A 26,605-nucleotide genomic window follows, 5' to 3' on the forward strand; every position below is an offset into this window, starting at 1 on the left:
TTATTTCCTATCACCGAATAATCGAACCAATCATGTTTGACTATGTTCTCTACGGACGCTGTCTTGCTCGTGTAGAGCACATAAAGGATCTCCGCGTTACCTTGGACTGCAGACTCACTTTCAGAATCCACTACAATAACATCATCTCCAGAGCTAATCGACAATTGGGCTTTATTTTCAAAATTGCCGACGAGTTTCGTGACCCGCTATGCCTCAGGTCACTTTACTGCTCGCTTGTGCGATCCTTATTGGAGTCAAGTTCAGTTGTTTGGTGCCCTTTTCATGCTAGCTGGATCACTAGAATTGAATCCGTTCAACGCAAGTTTGTGAGATATGCTCTTCGTTTCCTCAACTGGCGTGACTCAACGAACTTGCCACCGTACGAGGAGCGTTGTCGTCTCCTGGGAATCCATTAGAGGTGAGACGGACGGTCGCTCAAGCTATGTTCGCTGGAAAGCTGCTTACGGGTGACATTGACTGTCCAAATATGTATGCCCTTGAGAGGTCTCTTCGTCAACGCGACTTTCTGTTTTTGGAACCACGGAGCCGGAATTATACACAACACGAGCCAATTGGAGCAATCAGCCGGCAATTCAACAACTTTTTTTTATATGTTCGACTTCAATGTATTAGCTGACGTGTTTCGTTATCGGCTACTTGGTCTTTCCCGTACCGTTGACCGTAACTATTTAGTTTAAGTTTTATTCATTTGGACAATAATTCTTGATAGAGCTGGAATTAGGGCGTAACAGCTTTTGTAAACAATGATTTCTCGAAACTCAAGGCACGCCCACGCAAACCAACATAACCAACTGGAAGGAGAAGTCTTGCCCTACCCGATGGGGACGTTGATTTGAGTGGGCGAGCCTTGGATTTCTAGAAATCATCGAGAGGAGTCATTGTTTATAAAAGCGGTTACGCTTTTATCTGTCGGTTTGTAATAATTGACTTCGGATCAAGACGATGGAAGGTAAGTAATAAAAATTCCTGGAGAGTGATTCAATTTGCATTGAAAAAATTAAAAAAAAAACGTCTTCTTATCATATTTTATATTTATCTTCCAAAACTCTATATCACTGCAACTATACTTTGAACGATTCTGTGACACTACCCACCGGCCATTCGGGGTAGTAGGGTATTCGGGGTAATGGCCATTCGGGGTAGTAGCATTCGGGGTAACGGCGTTCGGGGTAGTGTCACAGAATCACTTTGAACTTATTTCGTTTAACCCGTTAAGTACCAGGACGAACGATTTTTTTTCAACAAACTCATCCGATTTTCACAAATTTTGGTTTTTATTCAAGGGGAATAGTTAAACTAACTGTTGTCGTAGGTACCGCCCCCTTAGAATCCTCCTCGTTCTTGGGAGATGCAAATATGTCTGTGTTTTTTTGTACTTTTTTAACCAGTTTGACCAAATGTTATAAATTTTCACGCGAATCGGTTGTCTGGTGCAGCAAATGATATCAGATAGATGAAATATGATTAGTAAGACTGAAATTAGGTACACTCTAGTCGCTTTTTACGCGGGGGATACGTGCCGCGTAAAAAAAAAACTAACGAGATTTTGATTTTTCACATGCTTAAATATTTTTTTATAAATCGGATTTTGCTGCCATTCGTTATTATAGCATGCTATGGTCCATATAGACATATTTTAAAAATTTCTGTATTTACACCAAAAATTGTGATTTTTTCAAAAGTATGCAATTCGATTACCTATAGTTTGAAACGGATAATGTGATTGGAATCAAGTCGATAGGTCGTATCGTTGTCGAGAAATCGTTAAAAACGTACCGCGTAAATTGCGACTCAACGGCACTAACCGTGTAAAAAAAAACCGCGTAAAAAGCGACTCCAGTGTATTTCCATAACGTATGGCTACGATATTATCGGTACATGGAGTCCCGGAAATCGATTCTGTAGGACATAGTACTATCTCTGGCAAAAGTATCTTGTGGCATGTCAAATCATGTCAAATAGGTAGAATCAAGTGAATGAAGATGATTTGTGATGATTTTGGCCAGTTTGACATCGGTTCCGGAACGCGGATCTGTGAATTCCGGCGAACGGTTTGTTGGAATATAATTTCATTGAGGTTATGATATCATATTATGCCAAAATGGCAAGCTATGATCACTGAAATCAGGTTGTAGTGTATCTGATGACACATGGGCACATTGGCATCGGTTCCGGAGAATCCGTGGAATCCGGTTTTATATCCCATATTCGCGGTATAATAATCATGTTGCATAACAAATCATGTTAGCATTATAAGATAAGGTCAATAAAGATTATTTGTGGTAATTCCTTTGGCATATGGTCACATTGGCATCGGTTCCGGGATTCCGGAATTTATACCCCACAAATAATAATTATTGGTAATTATTGCGGAATCTATGAAATGAACCTCTTCCTAGGTCAATTTCACTTTTGTATTTTTTTTTTCAGTTACTTGGTGCAGAATAATGATCCATATACATATATACAGCTGTGTTCGATAAAATAGCAGCGCATGCCGATTTTCATACAAAATGGTCAACATTGACATGATGTAACTTTGTTAACTTATGATCAATTGAGCTGAAACGTTCGCGAAAGAACTACAAATATTTTCAATTTTACGATTACAAAATATTAAATTTTTGGAAGCACCTGCCGAAAAGTGAGACACTAGGTAAAATTGTTCAAAATAATAGCAATTTTGATTTCAAGTTTTGTGTACTGCAAATATTTTAAACATTTTTAACTATTATGTACATTTGTTAATTGGGTGGGGATTGTTAGAATTTTGAGAAATGTAAAATTTAAAATCTCAAGTTATTAGTACTGCTATTAATTTCAACAATTTTACTTAGTGTCTCACTTTCCGGCAGGTGCTTTAAAAAATTTGGTATTTTGTAATCGTAAAATTGAACATATTTGTAGTTCTGTGGCGAACGTTTCAGCTCAATTGATCTTAAGAGAACAAAGCTACAACTTGTCAAAGTTGACCATTTTATATGGAAATCGGCATGCGCTGCTATTATATTGAACACAGGTGTAAATATAAAATATAGTGTAAACATGTGTGCTCTATAACCCTATGTCAAATAAATGTAATGACGTAGCAAACCTAATTTTCCTCTAATGTAAACGGTGAACGGGCACTACACGGTACAACAATTTTGTTTCATCTTACCTGCTGCTGAATTCGTTTGAACTCTTTCGGATTGGTATTTGGGGGTACGAATTGCATTGCACTTTCGATTTTTACGGGCGTTGACGAATGCGTTGGTGATACTTCCGCTACCCACTACCGAAGAAAGAAAAATAAGAAAGAAAATATGTGTAAGCGACAAATACCCTGGTAATAAAGGTTACTATAGTAAACCCTCTTATCCTGGGAAAATATGACTAAGGGATAAGTTGTACTAACGATTTGTAGAAATGTATAGGAAACAATTTTGCATTATGTCGGTAAGAATGTTATAGACCGTATTAGGAACTATAATAATCTGTGAGAGAAACATACATATTTACATTTTAGCACATTAAAAGTCTAATGAAGGAAAACTAGCTTTTACCAAATGATCTCATTTCCCCCCGTGATACACTAAATCATCTTGTAAGCAAAAGATTTTTTTAACATGTTATGGTGCAACTACTGAAAATGCAATTAATGTAATAACTGAGAACGTAAACATGTAATGCGCTTTTCGTTCCATGTTTACGTGACCCTTAAGAGGAATAACATTGCGGCCTTTAAGTAGGTGAAATTGTTTGTTTCGAAAGTGAGAGGACGCCTTTGGGAGCACTTCAAAGGTTGCACGGTGTCAAATAGGTTAAATTCTATAATTGTCTTGGGACACATTCTACCAGGATGTATTCACGATTTTGCCTGATTTTTTTGGCAGTGTTTGTAGTGTAACTGAAATAAATGAAAAGTTACCCCCAAATATTATGCAATTTTGGAAAATGTGATAAATTTACAATGAGAATTGACCAAGCGTATATGATTTGCATAGCTCAATATGATTTGATGAGCGACTATGTTGCGTGACGTAACAACGTTTTGCTACTACTCAACACCTGTAACTTTTCACCAAAACGTTTTGAGCTACTCAAATCGGAAACTATCGATCAATTCACATGGGAAATTTAACGAACTTTTCCAATCTGTAATAATATTTAAGGGTTTCTTTTATTATGTTTTTCAGTTACAGTAGGTACAAAAACTGTCAAAAACAAGAAAAAAAACGTAACGTCACGTGGAAAGTGTCTTTGGAATACCATAGATGTTATTAGTATTGTTAATTTAGTGCCCTCAAATGTATGTGAAATATCTTAGATAAGATACTTATACTAACCCTTTATTGAAGGTTAGTTTTACGTAATCTAGGTAGTTAGAATAATATTTGTCGCTGTATTTAATTTTCTTTCAACGGTAGAGGTGAGCGCGCAACTGAGCAACATAACATAATTTGAAATTAGTAATAAGATACTACCATATTTCCAGAAGAAAAAAAAAACATAAAATTCCGATGCACCATTTTTAAAATTATATTATTAACCCTTTCCTTCCAAGAAGATTGATTCAAGAGGCAAACATGTTATGAGAAGAAAAATTGTTTCACACAGTTTAAATATGCATATAGAATTCAAAAAAAAAGTTCAATTTCAATTGATTTTTGTTTTTTTGATAGCTGCTCTTTTTAAATAACAAGAATAGATATGAAGGAGCAACATGAGCGCATATAAAAGCTTATGTTAATGCTGACTTTAGAATCTGCAATATGATAAACCGAAAAATCGTGGATCATCTGTGCTACCATGGGAAGGAACGGGTTGAATAATGTTAGTAAGAATTTGATACAGTAAAATAAAAATTAACCAATGTACCATTTATGTGCAGAACTTAAGTTTCTAGTATAATATTTTATTCCAATAACATAACATTGAATGTACTTCGAATGAGCATTGGATTTTTGTTACCTCATCAACGTTTGCATCAATCCACTAAAATAAAATAAGGAGAAAGAAAGATGTTGTAAAATCTAAATATACTAATTAACAAGGTAAAAAATATATATAATTAAAAAGGAAAACAGGGCCCTTTCAAAACAATTAATTGATACTATAGAACCATGTTTTGCTCCGAGAAGTTAGATTTTATTGAGAGTAGTATTTATAGTACATAATAAACCACTTATTTTACTTAACTGGAATTTTCATAACGCGCCATATTCTAACTTCTTCTAATAGCTTCTATGTATTAATCTTCAGCGTTTTTGGATTTACATTCAAGCGTATGCCTATTATATTAACCATTTTTATAACAAGTTGTGGTATCTAGCAGATAAAAAAATATTGATAAATATTCGCATTCGCGAAACATTCACTACGTAGACAGTTGGGGGGGGTGGGGGGGCACAGTGGTCGGAAATCCCAATTTGGTGAACTTAATTGTTTTGTGGTAAAACCATTAACTTAATCCAAAAACTGTCTTCAGGAGAATTGTTTATAAAAACATTGCGCATATTATGACAATTACCAATATTTATCATGGCATACTGTGAAAAAAATAAAAAACTAACTTTTTTTGCAAAAGAGATAGAAGGGTAGTTTTTCAAGCAAAGTTGTAGTACTTACAAAAATATGGAACTTTGTTGAAGACACTAAATTTGTATAACGAATACTTGTAAAGATATGAAGCGTTTTTGGTGAAAACCCCCTTAAATTATGTTTTTTAAGTATAACTACAGTTTTTGAAGTAAACAATGTTCTAGAAAAATGTAAACAACATACAAATACATGTTTTTGCTCAAGACAGTATGTAGCTAAAATCATCCCTTTCAAAGTTATAGTACTTTTAACATTTATTTTTCCTTAATTTCAGCTGCATATAGGGGAGAAGGTGGCAAACCGAGACACAGCACCAAATACTCTTTTTAAAGCTTAGACTCTGTACTACAAAGTAGTGAAGGTTTGGTTAGCGCCAATTCATAAGTGAGTGAATAGGGTCACGTTGAATGTTCACGTGTTTGGCCCTTTTTATATGAAAATAACCCTGTCTCCTCATTTATGGACGGTAAATTACGGATTATAGAAACAGATATTATCAAACTCATCCGTGAACAACAAGGAAATTTGTTGTATGTAGGCTTAACAAAAAATGATTAATTTATACAAAACATTTTCTAAGACAAGCACTTTGTGTGCTTAGCTTACTCCAGTTGTCAATATATATGTTGGTTAGAAAAAAGTGAAATTAAAGCGGTGGTGCAAATTTGTTCCAACCGCATTCTTCGGGGGAATGCAGTATCAGCATTGACAAAGAGCCAAGGAATAAAAAATATCTCCAAATTACAAAATGACAAGCGATCAACGAACCGAATGATAACGCAATGTCAGAAGTGGAAAGCAATAATGATATAATCTTCATCCTTCTTTTTCATGACAAGCAGCTCGGGCGACACAGCTCACTCGGGGCAGTAGAAGGAAAAGAGCAAAATGTTGGCAAGCTGCTTCACGAGTAAAACCGAAGATGATACACGTGTGTTAATGGGAATGTTTTTTTAAGTCTTTTCTCAATTCATGTCCTTATCCGTGTTTATTGCAACAAAGCAGGCAAGCAATATTGCATTATCCTTCTACCACTCTGATCGAGCTATGTTAGAGAGCGAATTTGTCATGGTAGTCGTAGCAACCGTTTTGTTTGTATCTTTGGTTGCTTTATGTGTTTGGATTCGCTGCATAGAGCTGTTAGTTTACACGCTGCATTAGTGTTCGGGAGATCTTGGCTAGTCTGCTTTAGCACATCAGCTTCAGGCACACTTATTGTTTGTTCTTGTTGTCATTCTCCAGTAGTTGAACTAAAAATGCTTTGTGTTGTGGAGCGTGCAGAATAAGTGTAAAATCAACATGGCCTCTGATAACGCAGGTATGTTTACAATAGAAAAAAATGTTCTGAAAATGATCCGATTTGTTTATTTGTTATTCACTGATGTATAATTTTGAAACTTTTGTAGTTTCGATTGTAAAACGGGAATTATTCTCAATCTGGCGGAGTGCCGGTGGAGATTTAACAACAAAAATTAGCAAAATATACGAGTTTGTTGCTGATTTGTATAGAATAGAACCTGATATCAAAACCGACGTGGCGAAAGAAGTTGAAGAATGTGTGCGATATTTATGCAAGCGGTTCCAAGAAATGTGGTTGAAGCACAATCGAACTGCAAGCAAGGTTTTAGCGGCTCATACTAGTTTTATGGATGAGTCGTTTCAATTGCCACATCATGTTCTAATGAAGCTACCATCATCCAATTCTGGTATGAACTCACAGCGGAGCGAACGTGGGCGTAAAACGTTGTCGTTCAAGGATAGTTCTGAGGCCGTCAAAAGAAGAAAAACGTTTGACCTTCGAACGACATACGATACAGAAGATTTACTTTATGCAGCTCAAATGAAACTTACAAATACTAGGCAAAAAAATGTTGCGAAGTCATTATTGCAGGATAAACCCACAGATTCCATTGTTGCATACAGCCCACTTGACGCGGTTGCCTTGATTGTGGATCTGAGTCTTAGTAAGCATGAGTACAACCAACTGCGAACACAAGCCAAGAAACGAAATTCTAATATTTACCCTAGTTATGACAGAGTACTTGAAGCTAAGAAAACCTGCTACCCACAGGAGAGCTTTTTTCTGGTTGGAGAAACTGTAGTTGAAATTCAGTTACAAGCATTACTTGACCACACAGCCAAACGAATCCTGGAAGGTTCATCACTCAACAGTTTTTCTGATTCAGAGCTATTGAAGGTTACCCTGATTGTGAAATGGGGATGTGACGGTAGTACTGGTCACAGTCAGTACAAACAAAAGTTTGCCGATGATGAGAATGGAACTAAAACAGACGCAAATGTTTTCTTAACGTCCATCGCTCCTGTCAGGGCTGAAGCTGACTCAAAAATTTTGTTTCAAAACCCTATACCATCCTCAACAAGATACTGCCGACCCATACGAATTCAGTTGGTTAGTGAGACGACTGAAGTTACCCTCAGAGAAAAAGAGCATGTGGATAATCAGATCCAAAATCTTCGGCGAACGGAATTCGAAATCAATGGTCGTCGGATCCGAGTCAAATATAGGCTACATATGACCATGATTGATGGAAAAGTTGTTAATGCTGTTACGGCCACCAAATCAGCACAGCGATGTAATATTTGCAAGGCTACACCCACTCAAATGAATAATATTCAAAATGTTCTTTTGCGACCAATCGATGAAGAAGTATTTCAGTTTGGATTATCAGTTCTCCATGCAAAAATCAGGTAATAAAAATGCAATATAACGCTGTTCAATCCATTTAAATTTGACAAATTGCTACAGATTTTTCGAATATTTTCTACACCTGGGCTACAAAATAGAAGTCAAAAAATGGAGATGTTCTGGACCTGATGCCGAAAAAGTTAAAGTACGCAAGCAGCTTATTCAACAACGCTTCAAACAAGAATTGGGACTTCTTGTTGATATGCCACGCGGCAATGGAGCCGGCTCTTCAAATGATGGGAATACTGCGCGACGTTTCTTTGAGAATGCAACAGTTTCTGCAGAGATTTTGGGTGTCGACCTGCAGGTTATTGAACGTTGCTCAACTATTTTGCAGGTCTTGTCTTCCGGGCGAGAAATCAATGCATCTAAGTTCAAGAACTATTGTCTAGACACAGCTCAGTTGTTAGTAACCCTATACCCTTGGTTTTACTTGCCCGCCACAGTCCATAAGATTTTAATGCACGGATCAGACATAATTCTCCATTTCAATGTTCCTATCGGACAATTGTCTGAAGAGGCACAAGAGTCTATAAATAAAGTCATTAAAAGGTTCAGACTAGATCACACTCGAAAATCATCACGAGCTACAACAAACGGTGATCTCATGCGGCGACTATTAGTTTCTTCAGATCCACTTATTGCTGGTTTGCGTGTAAAATCTCAGAAGAAGGACAGAGAGTTTTCCGAAGATGCACAGTTTTTGTTAGATTTCTCAGACAGCGAAGAGGAAACAGATGAAGAGTGAAACTTTTTTTTTTGTTATTATCTTATCTTCTCAGAACAATTATTATTGTTAAATTATAGATAAAACTACCCAACAGCAAGATAATTGTGATCTTCTTGACTCACGCGGATAAATGAAAGTGAAAGCCAATTTCAAAACCATTTTTAATCCAAACAACCTGCAGACTCTTCCTCACACGCGCACTTAAATGGATACATACAGAAAATTTCCTTGTTGTTCACGGATGAGTTTGATAATATCTGTTTCTATAATCCGTAATTTACCGTTCATAAATGAGGAGACAGGGTTATTTTCATATAATAAAGGCAAAAACGTGAACATTCAACGTGACCCTATTCACTCATTTATGAATTGGCGCTAACCAAACCTTCACTTCTTTGTAGTACAGAGTCTAAGCTTTAAAAAGAGTATTTGGTGCTGTGTCTCGGTTTGCCACCTTCTCCCCTATATGCAGCTGAAATTAAGGAAAAATAAATGTTAAAAGTACTATAACTTTGAAAGGGATGACTTTAGCCTACAGCCTACGTACAGTACGTACCCCCGTACAGTTTTTTTTGGGACTATGCGGGGGGGTCCCCCTCCCCTTGCGTAGACAATTGTCCAGACACATTTTTTTTTATTTGTATGGGCCGTGGATAATTGCAAACCCCCTCTCCCCCACCCCCCCACAGTGGTCGGAGATGCCAATTTAGTGAACTTAATTGTTTTGTGGTCAAACCATTAACTTAATCCAAAAACTGTCTTCAGGAGAATTGTTCATAAAAACATTGCGCATATTATGACAATTACCAATATTTGTCATGGCATACTGTGAAAAAATAAGAAAACTAACTTTTTTTGCAAAAGAGACAGAAGGGTAGTTATTTCAGCAAAGTTGTAGTACTTACAAAAATACAGTGACAGATGACAGTCCCTTATCATAAATGAAAAGAAGAATGTAAAATTTAATAAAAAAAAAATAAAGCCGTATGCGGCCGTATACTTTAAGCCGGTTACGCCTGCAAATAATATCTACACTCCCCCCACAATTATGGTACCATAAAACGGGGTATCTTTGATAATGCGGGTAAGTTTGATAGTAGAATTAATGATTAAATTTACTCTCTGCACTATTTCTGAATTGGAAACATTGATTCTATTTTGTAGCTTAGGGTATTACCTTTGATATCGTATAGAGTTTGACATATTTTTCAAATCTCTGAGAACAACCATTTTCTTGTTTTTCGCCTGACTGAAAAGGCACTCAAACAACCACTTATTAAATATATTTCAGATATAGCCATCTCAAATTCAATGTAGTCTTGTTATTGCTAATGATGTTTCTGATTATATACTCATTCAAAGTTTCATATTTATTAAACTTAATAATTTTAGCACAGACAAACAGACATAACTCTTTGAAAAACTTGTTCTTGAAAACATAGTATCTCAAAACATATAACCTCCGTAACGACATCTCTCTGGCTTCTCGCGGAAAACAAGCTTGCTCGCTAACTCGTAAACAATATTGCATAAAAGTTCTATAGACTATATAGAAACGTCAAAGTGATCCGATGCCAGCGCTGCGGCGAGTAGTTCGCGGAACTGATAATATTCAAATCAACCGTTAAATGCATGAACGAAGATACACAATGAAGAGTTACGTCTGTTTGTCTGTGGTTTTAGATTCACGCTTTTTTCCTACATTCATCGAGTATTATCAAAGTAACTCCAAAACATAAAAAACGAGGTTCGGTTACATGATAAAAAATAATCCAAATGCAATAATTTTCGTTAATCATATTACTAACGAATTGACTTCTAGGGTCATCAGTACTTATTTAAAACAAATATATTTGAAAAACATTAATAGTTGAAAACAATACTTAGATTATACTTTAAAAAACTATCAAAGTTACCCCGTTTTACGGTAAACCTAAAACCAATTATGGAACACTTCCATTTGATTAACACCAGGAAGTGTTTCATGACTGTGTTGCCGCTGGAAGCATAATTGTCCCATGTGTATATGTAACTACATAGCACAGGGGACAATCATGCGTTCACCGGCAGTGTGGGTGTTCCATAATTGTGGGGGGATTGCATCAAGGCGCTGTTCATAAAAGGTCTGGTAAATTTGGCAAAATAAAATAGCAGTTCGACGTCAAATGACGAATCGAAAAAACTCGACCGATTTGTATAATTGTGTGCTATTCACATTTTTACAAAAAAATCGACATTTTGGATGTAGTATTTTTTTCAAAATGGTGTCTGACATTTTTCATTAAATTGTAGCACGAAAACGTCACTTCTGATCTGATGTCTGAGACAATTTTGTAGAGACAAATAAAGTCTTTCTATAAAATATAGGGTTAAAAGGTCATACTCTAAGGAAGCCTTGGCGTGAAACTTCAAAGGCACAAATGTCAGCTTCCTCAAAACATACAAATTTGAAATTGCTACTCCTTGTTTGCTGTGCTACTACAAACAGAGAGTAGCAATTTCAAATTTGTCTGTTTTGTGGAAGCTGCCATTTGTGCGTTTGAAGTTTCACGCTAAGGCTTCCTTAGAGTATCACCTTAACTACTCCATTTTCGACCTATTAAGCACAACCCGCACTTAGTATTTCTTAATCTAGCGCAGTTTAGCACCAAAAGGAATGTTATTATTACTGATGGCTTCCAAATTTATTTACCTTTCCGTATGTACCGTAAGATTTGATAAAGAGAAACTATTCGTTGAGGTATCGTCAAAAGTCTAATACTGCTTCTTGACGCCAAACTCGGCCTAACGCATTGAAACACCATTGAAACGCCAATGAATTCACTTTGGCCTATCGGATGAAGATAAAAATTGATTCGGTTGGAGCGCTTCTTTTGTTTTTGGGAATAATAGGTGCAAACGTTCATATCACGTGCAGGGGTTGAAACAGTTGACGTTTTTTACTACACTCGCTTCGTTGTCGTGTGCGACGGTCTGTTTGTATTCGTACACTCATGCTCTACCGTCGTCTCTTCCACAAAACACAAACGGTAGAATAACATTCGAGCAAAAAGAAAATTATCAAATAACTATCATATGACAAATGTGATTTCGTTCTAATTTCTCAGTTTTGTGTAAATTAAACTATTTCTGATCAGAAATGTTATTACTAGGACATCATTGCTTGCCAGTTTCAGAATTCACACAAGCACAACATCAGCAGCTCTTATTATGTGAAAAACTAAAATACACACATTCGTGACGGTCTTCGGCGGCAGTGTCGTATGACAGAGCCTGTCATATGACATTTTAGTTTGGTACTGTACTATGATAGCTTGTTTTGCAAATGTCGGAGGCAACGGCAGACGATTATCATAGAAAATGTGTCGACTACCGTGACCACTTACAAGACTGATCACGTGTTCTCATTGACTTCGTTCTGTAGCTTATTAACTAAAGTTTCGTACCAAACGCATAATTGACTTGTTAACTCTGGAATCATGGATTTATTTGAAGTTTTCTGCTCGATAGGCTCAAAATGGGCGATTAGGCCGAAGTAGTTCTCTACCCTACATGGTATTTTTTTAGTAATTTTAAAAGAAAATTAAAAAAAAAGTGTTAAAAACTCAAATTTCTCAAAAATTACCTATATCGTCAATATTTAAATTAAAAAGAAAAGCTCATGCAAAATGCAAACTTTAGGAATATTTACCATTGTTTTTACCTAAAGTTTGCATTTTGCATGAGTCTTATTTAAAAATAAACTAGAAATATTGAAGATATACTTTTTGAGATATTTCATATAACACCTGTAGCATAATATTTCAATGCATCTCAAATTCTCTAAGTTTCAGAGCTGTTAGATTTACAGCACCCAAATTTCCATAACATGCAACAGTGTCGAATTTCTCAAAGACAACAAAGACTTTTGTTGTAGCCCACCAAGTTGACACACTTAAGCCAATTGACAAAACAGAGATGTAAAATAGCAACAAGCGACTTGCGCACATGTTGCACTAGAATGTTCTTTCCGCATAACGTTGAATGAAAACTCAACTTCAATTGTTTTTCCTTCATTTTCGGCTACACTCGGCTATGTACTTCCTTGTACGATAGCGAGTGTATTGGTTCATGACGTTTTGTAAACCAGACAAGGTACCTCTCTCAGACTACTTGAAATGTGTAGAGTTTCAGTTTCGTTAGTTTAAGCTAGAGAAATAAAATTCACTACTAACCGTTACGCGAACCAAAACGGATGCTTTATCCGAAACAAGTATCACAACCAAATTATACTTTACACACCTTTTTGAATTATTAATCAAAATTACAAAAAAAAAATAAAAATATACCACGCCTATTTTTTCCTGAATAACTTTACTTTTCTAAAAAACGTCATTTCGATCAGAAGGGACGTTTAAGCTACAATTTATGAAAAAATTCAAAGACGCCATTTTGAAAAAAATAACAAGATCCAAAATGTTGCAGTTTTTGCAAACATGTGAATAAAATAAATTATAAATATTGATTAGGGGAAATGGATGTTGTCGGCCTAACATCAATTCAGAAATCGACTAAATTTTCAATAGCGACCAAAAATATCCATTAGTACCGTCCCAAGACGCGTTCATCTAGATAAAAATGATAAATAGCAGATTTTTAGCGATGGGCCCACTCTTAAGGCCCACGCACATTAGATCCGGATCGGACACGTTGCGGCAAAGTGACAGCTAAATGTCAAATTTACGTCAACGCAACGCAAACGAATCTAATGTGGGTGGCCCTTTAGATTCATAGACCAACATTAGAGCCACTTCCCCTATATACAATTTTTGTAATCAAAATTATACAAAAAATAACGTGTGTATACAAAATTAGAATATTCTTCCCAGAATAACTTTACTTTTCTAAATAACTTTATCTCAGACGTCATTTGAAAAAAAAACAAGATCCAAAATGACTGAGTTTTTGCAAATATGGGAACATAATAACACATAATTATGTCTTAAATTTTTAGTTTCTTATGCTATTTGTCCTGAAACTTGTCAAAAATCGCAGAAGTAATAGGTTGATTAGTTTCGTTAATTTGACGTAGTGCTGAGGATTTATCGATGATTGTAAGCATTTTAAAGAATTATTCGTTTTAAATATGTGATTAAAAACAATTGATGCTTTGGGGGTGATTGGGGTAAAATTAACAGTGCGTATAATGTTCATTTTACTCCCAGTATCTGTGTTAATTACTCCCACTGCATGCATTTTGTTCAAAACGGTGTCTGCTCTCCATGTTAGGGGCGGCTGATCATCGTCCTTGTGCCAGCATGGGACTCTAAACAGTGCTTTGCATGATAGTCCTCCGATTCAAGTCCTACAAGCCAGCCGCAAAAATCAACAGTATAAGAAGCAAACAATGTAAATACGGTTCGGAACAATCGACTTAGACCCACCCATACAACGACAATGGACTAACGATTGGAAACTCTGTCTCTCAATTTATTGGGAAGTATTTGCATTCATTTTAACTTATTTATGGTCCACAAGTTTGACCATCAAAAATATCTAATTTACAAGATATCCCACTAATCAATTATTTGAACAAGGCAATGGATACACCACCTTATGTGATCGCAGTGCCATCTGGTGAGTGCACATTGAAATTGTTGGGAGTCTCCCACCAACTTCACCACCAGGGCTCAATAACAGGCAGGTGTCAGCATGACAGGTGCCAGTGTGGACGTTGATGATCAGCCTACACGGAAAGAGTGTACCCCATTAGGCATAAATACGTTAGGCATACGGACGTTAGGCATACGGACGTTAGGCATAATGGACGTTAGGCATAAAGTCATTAGGCATAATGGACGTTAGGCATAATATACGTTAGGCATAATGGACGTTAGGCATAAAATACCTTGCTGCTGTGCAACTCTAGAAACCTGCTTAACCTGTAAACCTGTAAACAATGCTTAAATAAGGCTTAGCGTTGAATAAAAAATGATACAAGCTAAACAAACATAGTTTATTTAATAAGCACAGTTTGGAATCCATTATTTATCATATCAGTGCTAACATTTGAAAACGGCACAAAAGCCATTTGTAAACAAATGGTTTGTGGGCCCTTTACTCACTACTTGAAGTACACCTACGCGACACAACAGCAACATCGGGTAGGGGAAATTTTCCCCTTCCTGACGATGCTGTTGGTTTGCGTGGGCGTTCTTCGGGTAGCGAGTAAAGGGCCTACAAACCATTTGTTTACAAATTACTTTTGCGCCGTTTTCAAATGTTAGCACTGATATCATAAGTGACGTATCTACATATTAACTTAGATCCATGATTAGTAGCGATAGTGGTTAAGTAATCTTACAATGAAAACTCAGCTTAGTTTTGAACTATATCTTGAAATCAATCGCATCTAGAAATAAAAAAATCACACATTTGTTGTAATATATTCTTACACACATATTGCAAAAGTCAAAGAAGAAAAGGGTTTCCTCAAAGAACAGCTCATGAACTAAAGAATGGTGAATTCTGTGATTTTTCATTCAATAACAAAAAAACAGCCAAGGTTGAATAAAATATGATGCCAACGAACAGCTCATGAAATCAAGAATGGTTAATTCTGTGGTTTTTCATTCAATAACAAAAAAACATACCTGCTGCTTCCAATATTTCCTGCCATACTTTTCGATACAACGATTCTGATTTTGTTGTCATCAGAATGAAAACTAGCGGAACCGTCTGCTGATGTAAGGGAGCGATACTTCCATGAACAGTGACGAGTTGCCGAAACAAACAAGGAACTGTGGCAAACGTACCATCTGTAACCCAATACTTTGCCTGTCCAAGACGTCGTTCATGAGTTCCAAAAATTAAGGCTCTTTCATTATTGTCACCGAAGTCAGCAATCAATAGACGGTCTCCATTATCATCCTTCTGGAATTCATCCGGTAGATTATGCCTAACGTCCATTATGCCTAACGTCCTTTATGCCCAACGTCCATTATGCCTATCGTACATTATGCCTAACGTCCGTATGCCTAACGTACGTATGCCTAACGTCCGTATGCCTAACGACCGTATGCCTAACGTCGTGCGCCCACACGGAAACCGCAAAATATGCAAAAATGACTATAAACGACTCAATTTTGACTATAAAGTATGCATATTCGGCTAAAACGGGACTACACCTAAAATACGTGTATTTTTTACAGAGTATCTGTTACTCATAAATGCATAAATTTTATTCATTTTTGTACTAGCAATTACTCATAAATGTGTAATTTTTAGTCATTTTATGGGTAGTCCCGTTGTCTTTCAAAAATTCGTACTCTAGAGTCATAAAAGAGCTTTTTTTTGCAATTACCGTGTAAGGAAGAAGACGATAATTATCATCCTCGATGTCATCAAATATGGTACGTCCACAGTATTAACAAAAGTTGTAGCTGATATCAAAATCAACATCAAGTTTCATACATAATTTTACGGAATTCTGTTAATGAAAAAAGTTAGAGGCAAATGAATGTAAATGATTTTCCATTTTTCCATATGGGGGCGACCCCGGCGTAGTGGTTAGCATCCATACCTCTCACGCCAAAGTCACGAGTTCAAATCTCACCCCCGGACAAGTCACGAATGACCCAAGAGTGTTAAAGTGACTATAATAAAAAAAAAAAAAGGATAAGAAAGAAGAAAGAAAAAAAAAAAGGATTTTCCATGCCTGGTACACTGCTACCGAGGTACATAGGGGGAGGCTGCTCCTACACCTGGACCCTAACTATCGACCCATCAACTCATGAACCGGGGACCAACGGCTTTACTTCCCTTCTGAAGGACTGAGATTGAACCCAGGCCTGCTGGGGTGAGAGGTAATCACGCTTACCACTACACCACCGGCGCCGCTAATAAATAAATATTCTTCAAGTCTAAAATTTTAAAGTTCCAAGTATTTGTTTAAGTTCAGTATCTTCAAAATTGACAAAGTGCAAGAAGTCTCAGACATTTGATTTATTTTTAATTAGCAATGTTTAAAAATTTAGCATTTTAAATATTTCTGTTAATCATCAATCGTCGGGATCAGTGCTGTAAATTCTCAAAATCATTTGAACATTTTTGATGAAAATGAGAAAAGTAGCTATTCGCTATCAAAGGGGACCTCCTCCGAATGGGTGATATCAGTTGCTTAGTCATTTGACGAAGGCATGGATCATTCTCATTTGAGAAACGCTATATATCATTCGATTGAGTGTAACCTACAAACAAACGGAACTCTGGTCGACATTCCGGCGAAAAAGCTAAGCCAACCCGACACCAACCTGACTTCTATCAAACCCCAACCCGATGTTGACCCGACATTGACCCGACATAAACCCAAAATTGACCCGACATTAACACGACATTGGGTCGACATCGACCTTAAATTAGCCTTACATTGATCCGACATCGAGTCGACTTGTCTGTTCGGGACCATTTTGCTGGATTTCTTCCATACTCCACTGTCGTATATCAAATGATACTGAGTGACTCAATTGACAGTGACAATGAGCTTCGAATGAGAAAGGGGCTCTTCAAATTATGGTCATGTGAGAATTCGTTTACACAGAATTGATTGAATGGTTGTAGTGGTTCATCTTCAATCGAATGATATGAAAATTTACAGCACTGGTCGGGATATTCACATAAGATCATAATTTTTTAAAGTGAAAACTAATCTGAGGTATCAGAACCTTAATTTTTATCCAAGGCAGATTTATCTTGGAATTGTTCAAGAATTTCTTTAAAATAATCTAAGAAATCCATCTTGGGACTCCGACTCTCAATGGTAATATTTTCTTCAAAACACTCAAGAAATTATCTAAAGTAATTCGCTCTGCAATTCACTGTGATTTTTTTTTTCAAATTACCTTAAAATTCTCTCCAGTATTCTTCTGATTCCTTCAGAATTTTTCTCAGTATTTTCTTGATATTCATACAAAACTTCAATGGAATTATTCCTTAAATTACTTGTGAAATCTACTCAGCAATTCCTCAAAATATGTCTCATGGAATTTTCCTTTTAGTTTCCATGATATTTTCATATGAAGAGCATTCCAATACTCTATGGAATTCCTTTCAGGATCACCTAAGAATTTCCTTGGAAATCTCCTCTGAATTTATTTGGAATATACATTAAATTTTATCTGGATTTATCTTCAGAACTTCTATCGAGTTCTCCTAATAATTCTCATGAAATTATAGCCAGAACCCTTTAGAATTCTTTTAAAATTATCATTAACTCTAAATTAAAGCTCTGAACGTTTGAAAATGTGTCAGAATTACTTCAATCAAAAGGTCCTCAGAATTAGGGTCGGACAAGAGTGCCACCTTAACAATTGTACGTTCTATATATGCCAAATATTGGATATTTATATGAGTACCTACACCGTATTGCAACTTCATATTATTGCCTTCATACATCAGCAATGTAATACAAATTATATCTCGTCAAAAGTTGGTTGCGATTTTTTCAAAATGTATCTCTATCTTTTTTCAAAATGTATCTGTAACTGCAATGGGGCAAGAGTGCCAAGCTCTATGAGGCAAAAGGGCCATGCGTCTTAAATTGATTGAAATCGATTAATGCTTGTTTATAAACGTAGCCTTTGGATTATTAATCATGCTAGCAACAGCTGTTATTGTTTACTTAATTCAACTATTGAATTGTACAATATTATTCAATACGTAACAAATGAACTATGTTTACCAATGAAATCAAATGAAAACTATTGTTGTTGATGTTTTATGCAGGTTTTGTCGAATTTGGTGAAAACAAGCTTACCGAAGACTTAAATGGGCAATGAAGCAATTAATTTAACATTTTGTATAATTTTATTCATAAATAAAGGGGTGGCACTCTTGCCCCGTGTGAGGTTCATTTTTAAGTAAATTATTTTTGGCTAATTATAGGTAATATTTATATATTATTTGTTATTGGTGTTTCAATTATTCATTATTAGTGATGCCTCAATGCAGGAATTGTAGAAAACAATATTTAGAAATTCCAAAATCTCTATTTTATGATGTCTAATTATTATAAGTAATTTCGATTTTTGACACATCAGCCCAAAATGATTTTTTCAATTTTTGTTATACCTACTTCATTTTGGACAGAACTTTCTATAATGCTGCATAGGAACACCATTCATAGTTGTATGGGTGAATTAGCATTGAAAACATGTTTATTTTCAAAATTATAGGGGGTGGCACTCTTGCCCCAGCTGACCCTACGTTGAAAGCGTTGAATAGATTTTGCTTAAGTTCTCCTCAAAACTGAAATGGAATTCCAGTTACAAGAACTCTCTTAGAATACTCCTTAGAACTTAAGTTAGCCTCAAAATTCTTCAGAAATTCTCAAGGTAATGGCACAACATTCCAGAATCATAAATATTTTCTTTAAACTTGGATTACTATTTTTAATGCACAGGAATTGAAAATTTTCTTCAGCTCTATAAAATCTGACTTATGATTTTGAAATTTGCATAAAATCTCACAGTCTTGAAGATTCTTCAATCAATCAAATGTTAAAAATTTGTCTCGGATCTCGATCAATTAAATTTCAAAGTGTCTTATACCCTGGACAGACTATGGCTTATATCATGGCTGTCTTGCAATGAGCACTCATATATCTAGTTTTCACTGGAAATCCTATGTATTAGTGCTCATTGCAAGACAGCCTTTATTACATGATATCAGCTATAGTCTGAACGTACTATTAAACAATTTCAAACTTTATGCCATCTATTTGCAAAACTCGTGTTTATGGCACGTATTTATCCCAGTAGCATCCACAGACTGCGATAAACTCATGTTATTATTTAAAATATCAGATACATTGAAAAACATTTGAGATCGCGCACTTAAATCCAGTAGGTACCTAAAATTATGAAATGTTTCAAAATTCTTTACCTTCCGAAATTTAAAAAGATCCGGAAAATTGAATATGATTTGTATCATGATTGATTTTGATAAGGACCATTTTCCCAAGCACACCAGAAACAAGTTCTGATTTGACTGATGGGTTCTGGGTATTCAATATGCCCAACAGTCATCTTGTTTTCAAAGTCTCTTTGATTTTAACATCAAAATCACGGAATTCAGACGCTTTGCCTTTGACATATCGAGCTATAGAATCAAAATAACACTACACAGAACATTGACCAAAGGAGACATCGACTTGTTAAAATATCGACTTATGGAGAGTACGATCCATGTAAAATTGAAGGGAGCACCGAATCCATCCCGTTATAAAAATATCGAGTTGTGGAGAGTTGACTGTAACTGTACAGTGTATCGCAAAATTGAGCGTACACCCTTAATGGATCTTTTTTTTTAACATTATAAAAAGAGGAAATGGCTCAAATGTTGGACCAAAAAAAAGCTAAAAATCTACTATTTTTCAATTTTGTCTAGATGAACGCCTCATTGGGACAGTACTAATGAATATTTTTGGTCGCTAATTGAAAATTTAGTCGATTGCTGAATTTATGTATGGGCCCAAATTAGGGACATTACATCCATTTCCCCTAGATATATTCTCTTTCAGAAACATCCTACTGGATTAACAGTTTGGAATAACGTGGTGTCGTACAAGCTTCCTAGTTTCCTTAAAGCGCTAGACAAATGCTTGAAAATTTATAAACCATATTCCCTCGACTTTCCTCGCCAGACAGCACCCGCTTGGAATCTGCTTGCTGGTTATTTGTATGATTTTAGCCCCCCGGGTGAACAAGCCAACATCGCGTCATTGATTTCAGCTATTCGTACCAAAGCAACAGCAAAATGATTTCTTGTATTGTCCTACAATGACCATGGAAATCAAATTCATTGCATCGTTTTTATGATCATTTAAATAAATTCCACGACAAGTTACCTGTTTATGATTGTAATCACGAAGTCTGTACAAGCAGATTCTGCGTACGATACTCCTTTTTTCGCCATTTAAAAAAAACACCTCATGGAATACGAACCAGCCAAAACATAACTGTTAGTAATGAATACACCACAAACGAATTTGTCGCAGCAAATTCCGAAAATGTCTCTTCCGGACAAAGTGACGAAAACAAAAGTGTACAAAACAGGGATGATGAGTTTTTACCAGGATCGATACAAGCACAAAAGTAAAATAATGTTATAGATTTGAGCAAAAATGGAAAACATAACTATCGATCGATCGAATTTGAGATGGTTAAATATGAACTCTTTGCCAAGAAAAATTGTGTTTGAATATACAGACGAAAATGATAAAATAGTTTTTGGAAGTAACAGAACTAACGGGAGCAACTGGGTTAATTTCAAAGGAAGGGAAGTACATGTTCAAAAAAATATTTGAAGCATTAGGTGGTGCCGATACGGAATTAGTGTATAGCAAAATTAAAATCTACCGACCAAAAGAATTCGTTATTAGTAACGAACTGCGTCTCAAGAAGTGGTCAGGTAATGGATAATGACCCAATTACAGGTTAGTTTTGAGGCAAATTATAAATTTACATAAAGTAGGGGAAATGTATGTAATGTCGGCCTAGGGACACATAAATAAATTCAGCAATCGACTAAATTTTCAATAGCAACCAAAAATATCCATTAGTACCGTCCCAATGACGCGTTCATATAGATAAAATTGATCAATAGCAGATTTTTAGCGATGGGCCCAATGTTAGATCCATAGGCCAACATAAGAGCCATTTCCCTTACATGATGCAATTTTGTCATAAATTCAGAAATATTAATGCGTATTAAATTTTACCTTCAGCGGGGCTGGTGGTGTACTGGTAAGCGTGATTACCAATCACCCCAGCAGCCCTGGGTTCAATCCCAGTCGGCGCCGCCAGGATGTTCTGAGGGAAGTAAAGCCGATGGTCCCCGGTTCATGAGTTGATAGGTAGGGTCCAGGTGTGGGAGCTGCCTCCCTGGCGTCGGTAGCATTGGTGCTCAGCACGGAAAACAAGATCGATGGAGAACAATCCAAAAAGAAAGAAAAATCTATCTTCGGAAACATTTGGAATCGAACAACGTTATGAAAACTATTTTGGGAAACCTTGCTCCATCTCACGATGGCTATATTCGCAGCATCATTGATGGTTCTGCATGGAAGAAAAGGACACAACATTTGGCATCGTCGAAAATCATCATATTAGGGTAGAGCGCTACTTCGTCGTAATCGCCCATTTCCGTTCTATCGATCAGAAAAGATCAATAATATCAATGATTTCACCGTGTACAAATCAATAATAGGTTTGTTCAGATGCGTTAGTTCGTTAGCTACAACATAAATCCTGTTAGAGCGCATTGTATAAATATTTACGCTCATTGTTCTCAAAACAAAAGGAGCGTTCCTAGCGAATCCCCCTTTAACGAATTTAAAATCAAGAAGCAGTATTAGATTTCAAACAATATCTCAACAATTTGTCACTCTTTATCAAATCCAATGGTACCTACATATGGAAAGGTGAATAAATCTTTTATAGAAATATTCCATTTTTGGTTTGAACTCGTTCAGAAAAGAGAGGTAAAGCACGGGTTGTCCTTAGTCAGACGGAAATTATCAAACCCTATTGAATCTATTTTTTTGATGATTTTACTTCAGGGGAAACTGTTTCTCCACATGCAGCTCAAACTTCAGTATCAAGAGCCACATGTGAAAAGGGCATACAAGCTTTGTGTAAATAAACCATTATGGTCATTATCGGTGTCATTCCTTAATTTTGTTGCTAAGGAATCCAATTTTGACTGACAGCGGGGCGCGCCTTTGGAGGGTGTTTCAACACTCCGAAGGGTATAAATAACGGGACCTTTCAATTAGTGTCGGATCCTTGTGATAAATGCAAGAATGACTGTAAAAAATCGAATACTTCATCATTTCATCAATAGTGATGGAGTAATACGACATGCACTAAACTAAGGACACGGGATATACTACAATAGATCAAATTACTGGTCGCAGTGGTTTTTTTTTTTTTTTTTTTAATAATCCATTTATTTGTCAAGGCTCAAATGCGTTAGCTTTGCGGAGCCGAATATTTTTTACATTATTGTGTGTGAATATAATTTTCTTACAACTAATGTTAGTAGAACGGGGGCCGATTACTCGCGGTTTACTCGAGATTAGGGATTACATTTATTGATCATTTGGAGGGAGGACAAGGGAAAGCATTATGAACTAATTTAAAACTTGGTCGCAGTGGTGTTAGGTTCCGAATAGAGGAAAAAAATGCATTCCGCTACACCTCATTGGGCCATGAGAGGAGAAGCCAAACATCGCTATGCAAAAAAATATAGTAAAGTAAATAATAATAAGATAAATTTATGCAAGTCTTTAGGTATAAGAGTAGCTTATAAGTTTGCTTTTAATAATTTTAGCAATATTTTTGTTACTCCATTAATTGATTATAACGAATCTAAAATTTCAAAATCACCGCTTGCTAATGAATATCAAATATTATTAGGTGGACCATTTCAAGTTGACAAAAAATCAGCATTACATGTAGATAATTTTTTCAAGCAAGGATCATTGTTCACCATGGGTACATTTTTTATATTAAGGTGATACTCTATAAGGAAGCCTTAGCGTGAAACTTCAAAGGCACAAATGTCAGCTTCCACAAAATATACAAATTTGAAATTGCTACTCTCTGTTTGTAGTAGCACAGCAAACAAGGAGTAGCAATTTCAAATTTGTATGTTTTGTGGAAGCTGACATTTGTGCCTTTGAAGTTTCACGCTAAGGCTTCCTTAGAGTATCACCTTAATGATAGAGATTTGATTACTACTAGCAATTTTAACATATGTCGATAAAAACTCATTTTGGTTTGCTATAGCATTCACTCGCGTAAATTTGATGAACATTTGCAATCTTTTGAAATAACCAAAATGAATGAACCTACATTGAGGAAAAAAATTCTTAATAATTCCATAAGACATGAATTATGAACCTGGACAATTTTGATTTCATAAGATTCCTATGGATTCCATAGGCATGCGTTATGCATTCCATTAGCACGACTTATGAATGATTATCTTAATACCTTTAAGCTATTCTATTTCCCAAGCGTTGATGACGTGGAAACAAATCACGGAGTCAATAATCTGAACGCTCAGGATTCGAATCCGGTCTGCTACATTTTATATTACTTTTTTTCTGTTTCATAAGCCAAACTTATGATTTCCATAAGAAATTCTTTTGTCGAAATTTCATAAGTGTTTATTATGGAATCCTAACGTTACTTTGCCTCAGTGTAGGGTAGATTTGATATTGGAAAGCTACAAACAGTCACTATCAATCTACATAAAGTAGAGGGGCAAACATTATTTTAGATTTTGTAATTATATAAATGTATTAAATAATTAAATGCAATAAATATATTAAAAAACAAAATTGTTCTTTTAAAATAGAAGACAAACAACTTAAACCAGAAAAGGAATATCATTGAACAAACAATATATATTGTTCACTCAATGAATAACAATGGTTGATTCAACAATTTATTTTTAATCCAAAAAATAAAACTTTTATCATTAAACATTGTTTTACCATTTCAAAGAAAATAATATTGCTGACTCAATAAACAAACAAAAAATGATTCAACAAATAAAAATTGTTGTTTCAAAGATTGTTTCGCCATTTCAAAGAAAATATGTTTTGATCCATGAGATACCTATCTATATTATAAAAACAAAAAATATTTTCATTGAAATCAATAGAAAAAAATATTGGTGTCAACAATATTTATCGTTAGCCTGGAGACAATTTTTTTATTGAATTGAATACATAATCTTGATTTAGGGTGTGACTATTTAGGGGAGCACTAGTGCCATAATTGGCAATATTTCACAAAATATGCGGTTTCTATAATAGTTCACCTAACACGGTGTCTCTGGCAGAACAACATTAATATAGAAAATTAGTATATCTGAAACACCCACCATACGAAATCTAGATGTTCCTCTTTCATTTGAGTTTCAGCTAGCTCAAAATGTTCTATCGGGGGTAATTTTTGCATATATTCATACATCCATAAATTTACATACATTTTTTTTTAAATAAAAATTGTTGTAGACCCACCGATAGAATATTTTGATACTAGCCTTATATCAAAAGCTTAAGCTATCGTTTGGTGAATGTTTCAACTATACTGATCTTCTTTATAATAAGGTTTCTTTCAGAGACACCATACGAAATAGAGATGTTCCTTATAAACGGGTACCATACATAAACGATATCATAGATTGTGCGACCATAGCGTATATAATTGGGATGATATCCCGAATTGGTGATTAGGCGCTTCTTATAGTTATTGTTTATGTAGGTTGTAGCATATTCAGTATTCGGCCAAAGGCTGCATATTCGGTGCATCTCTAATGAACATGCCAAATCAAATCTGCTCAACCATAAAATGTTTACGTTACTATTGTTTTGAAACTCTAATCTAAGCACATACTTTCTGTATGTTTACTATGTAGATATAAATGTATATAATCTTCGTAATATATTGTTATAGTAAGATTGTATGAGTAAATAAATTATTAGTTATCTTCAAATTTGATAATTTCTACCTTTGTAATTTTCTTCGGGTCTGGTGTACCGGTTTCCAGAACTTCTACCTTCTGATAAACATTTGGTGAGTTTAGCCATCTGGAGCGGTCGCCACCTTTTCGGAAGTCGCCTTTCTTCCAGATGCTGTAGTGAGCAAAAAGAAATATAGTTTTGATCTAAGTAGTGTTGCATTTTATATTACCCCTGTTTAAAGAGTTCTTCCTCTTCTATCAGATAACCCAACGAAGAGACGGCTGGTGGTACCTCGACATCATTCTTCGGTTTCGGAAGGTCATTTTTCACCAACGGGTTTCTGTAAATGTAACCAGTTCTGAAACCGGCGTTGTCTAACATTCGCATAAGGGCTTCGAATTCAGCACCTCCCACTCTCCATTTAGGTGTCTGAAACGTAATATAATGTTTCGTGACAAACCAGAAGTAATTTAATAAAATTTAGAATAACCTGTGGACGCTCCTTATTATCTGCGGCCACAGCGTGTAATGTTAGGCCCTCTGGAGGTTTTCGTGATGCATCGTAGATAGCTTTACGTGTTTCTTCTGGAATAATAATCAGATTATCCAAACCAACGGGCAGTAATTTTAGCTGTGCTTCGCAGGCGGCCACTATGTGAGTGACTGCGAAAAAAGCTTCTTCGACAGTTTCACCACAACAAATCGCACCATGATTCGACAGCAACAAAACCTTCGAGACAGGTCCTAGGCTTCTCAGTAATTTATCCTTTTCTTCTGGTTCATTCAGACCTAAAAAAACATCAGTTGACATATTGAAAACAACATAGTATGTTACTTACCTCCTGTGTACGTATGTACGGATATTTCACCAAGCAGAGAACTATCCTTAGTAAGTGGAAGCAATCCTTGTTTAAGAGCTGAGATTGCAACGACTGAGTTACAACCGACGTATATTGCACATCTAACGTCAGGCCTAGCAGCGTGAATCACGGAGTGCAATGTGAATTCTAAAAATATATTAACACCGTTAGGAATATAATTCTACGCA

The 26,605-nt window shown here is 35.7% G+C and overlaps 1 protein-coding gene across 4 annotated transcripts in view; it reads right to left on the minus strand.

Annotated features, from left to right (window-relative positions):
• Window positions 1–3,150: 3,150 nt before the first annotated feature.
• Window positions 3,151–26,605, minus strand: part of hts (adducin 1-like protein hts) — a 55,149-nt gene continuing 31,694 nt past the window's right edge. For 2 of the 4 annotated variants that reach the window (XM_065237333.1, XM_065237335.1), the window contains exons 3-8: window positions 26,397–26,564; window positions 26,048–26,346; window positions 25,787–25,986; window positions 25,605–25,728; window positions 4,975–4,998; window positions 3,151–3,295 (exon numbers count right to left, since the gene is read on the minus strand). In XM_065237333.1, the coding sequence (XP_065093405.1) occupies window positions 3,173–3,295; window positions 4,975–4,998; window positions 25,605–25,728; window positions 25,787–25,986; window positions 26,048–26,346; window positions 26,397–26,564 (938 nt within the window). In that variant the 3' untranslated portion in view covers window positions 3,151–3,172. The remainder of the gene's footprint in view (window positions 3,296–4,974; window positions 4,999–25,604; window positions 25,729–25,786; window positions 25,987–26,047; window positions 26,347–26,396; window positions 26,565–26,605) is intronic. The other 2 variants (XM_065237334.1, XM_065237336.1) reach the window with 1 other exon arrangement.

The sequence above is a fragment of the Ochlerotatus camptorhynchus genome, unplaced genomic scaffold (genome assembly GCF_037179485.1).
Source record: "Ochlerotatus camptorhynchus isolate MF236.1 unplaced genomic scaffold, CSIRO-AGI_Acam_v1.1 ptg000603l, whole genome shotgun sequence".
NCBI lineage: Eukaryota > Metazoa > Arthropoda > Insecta > Diptera > Culicidae > Ochlerotatus > Ochlerotatus camptorhynchus.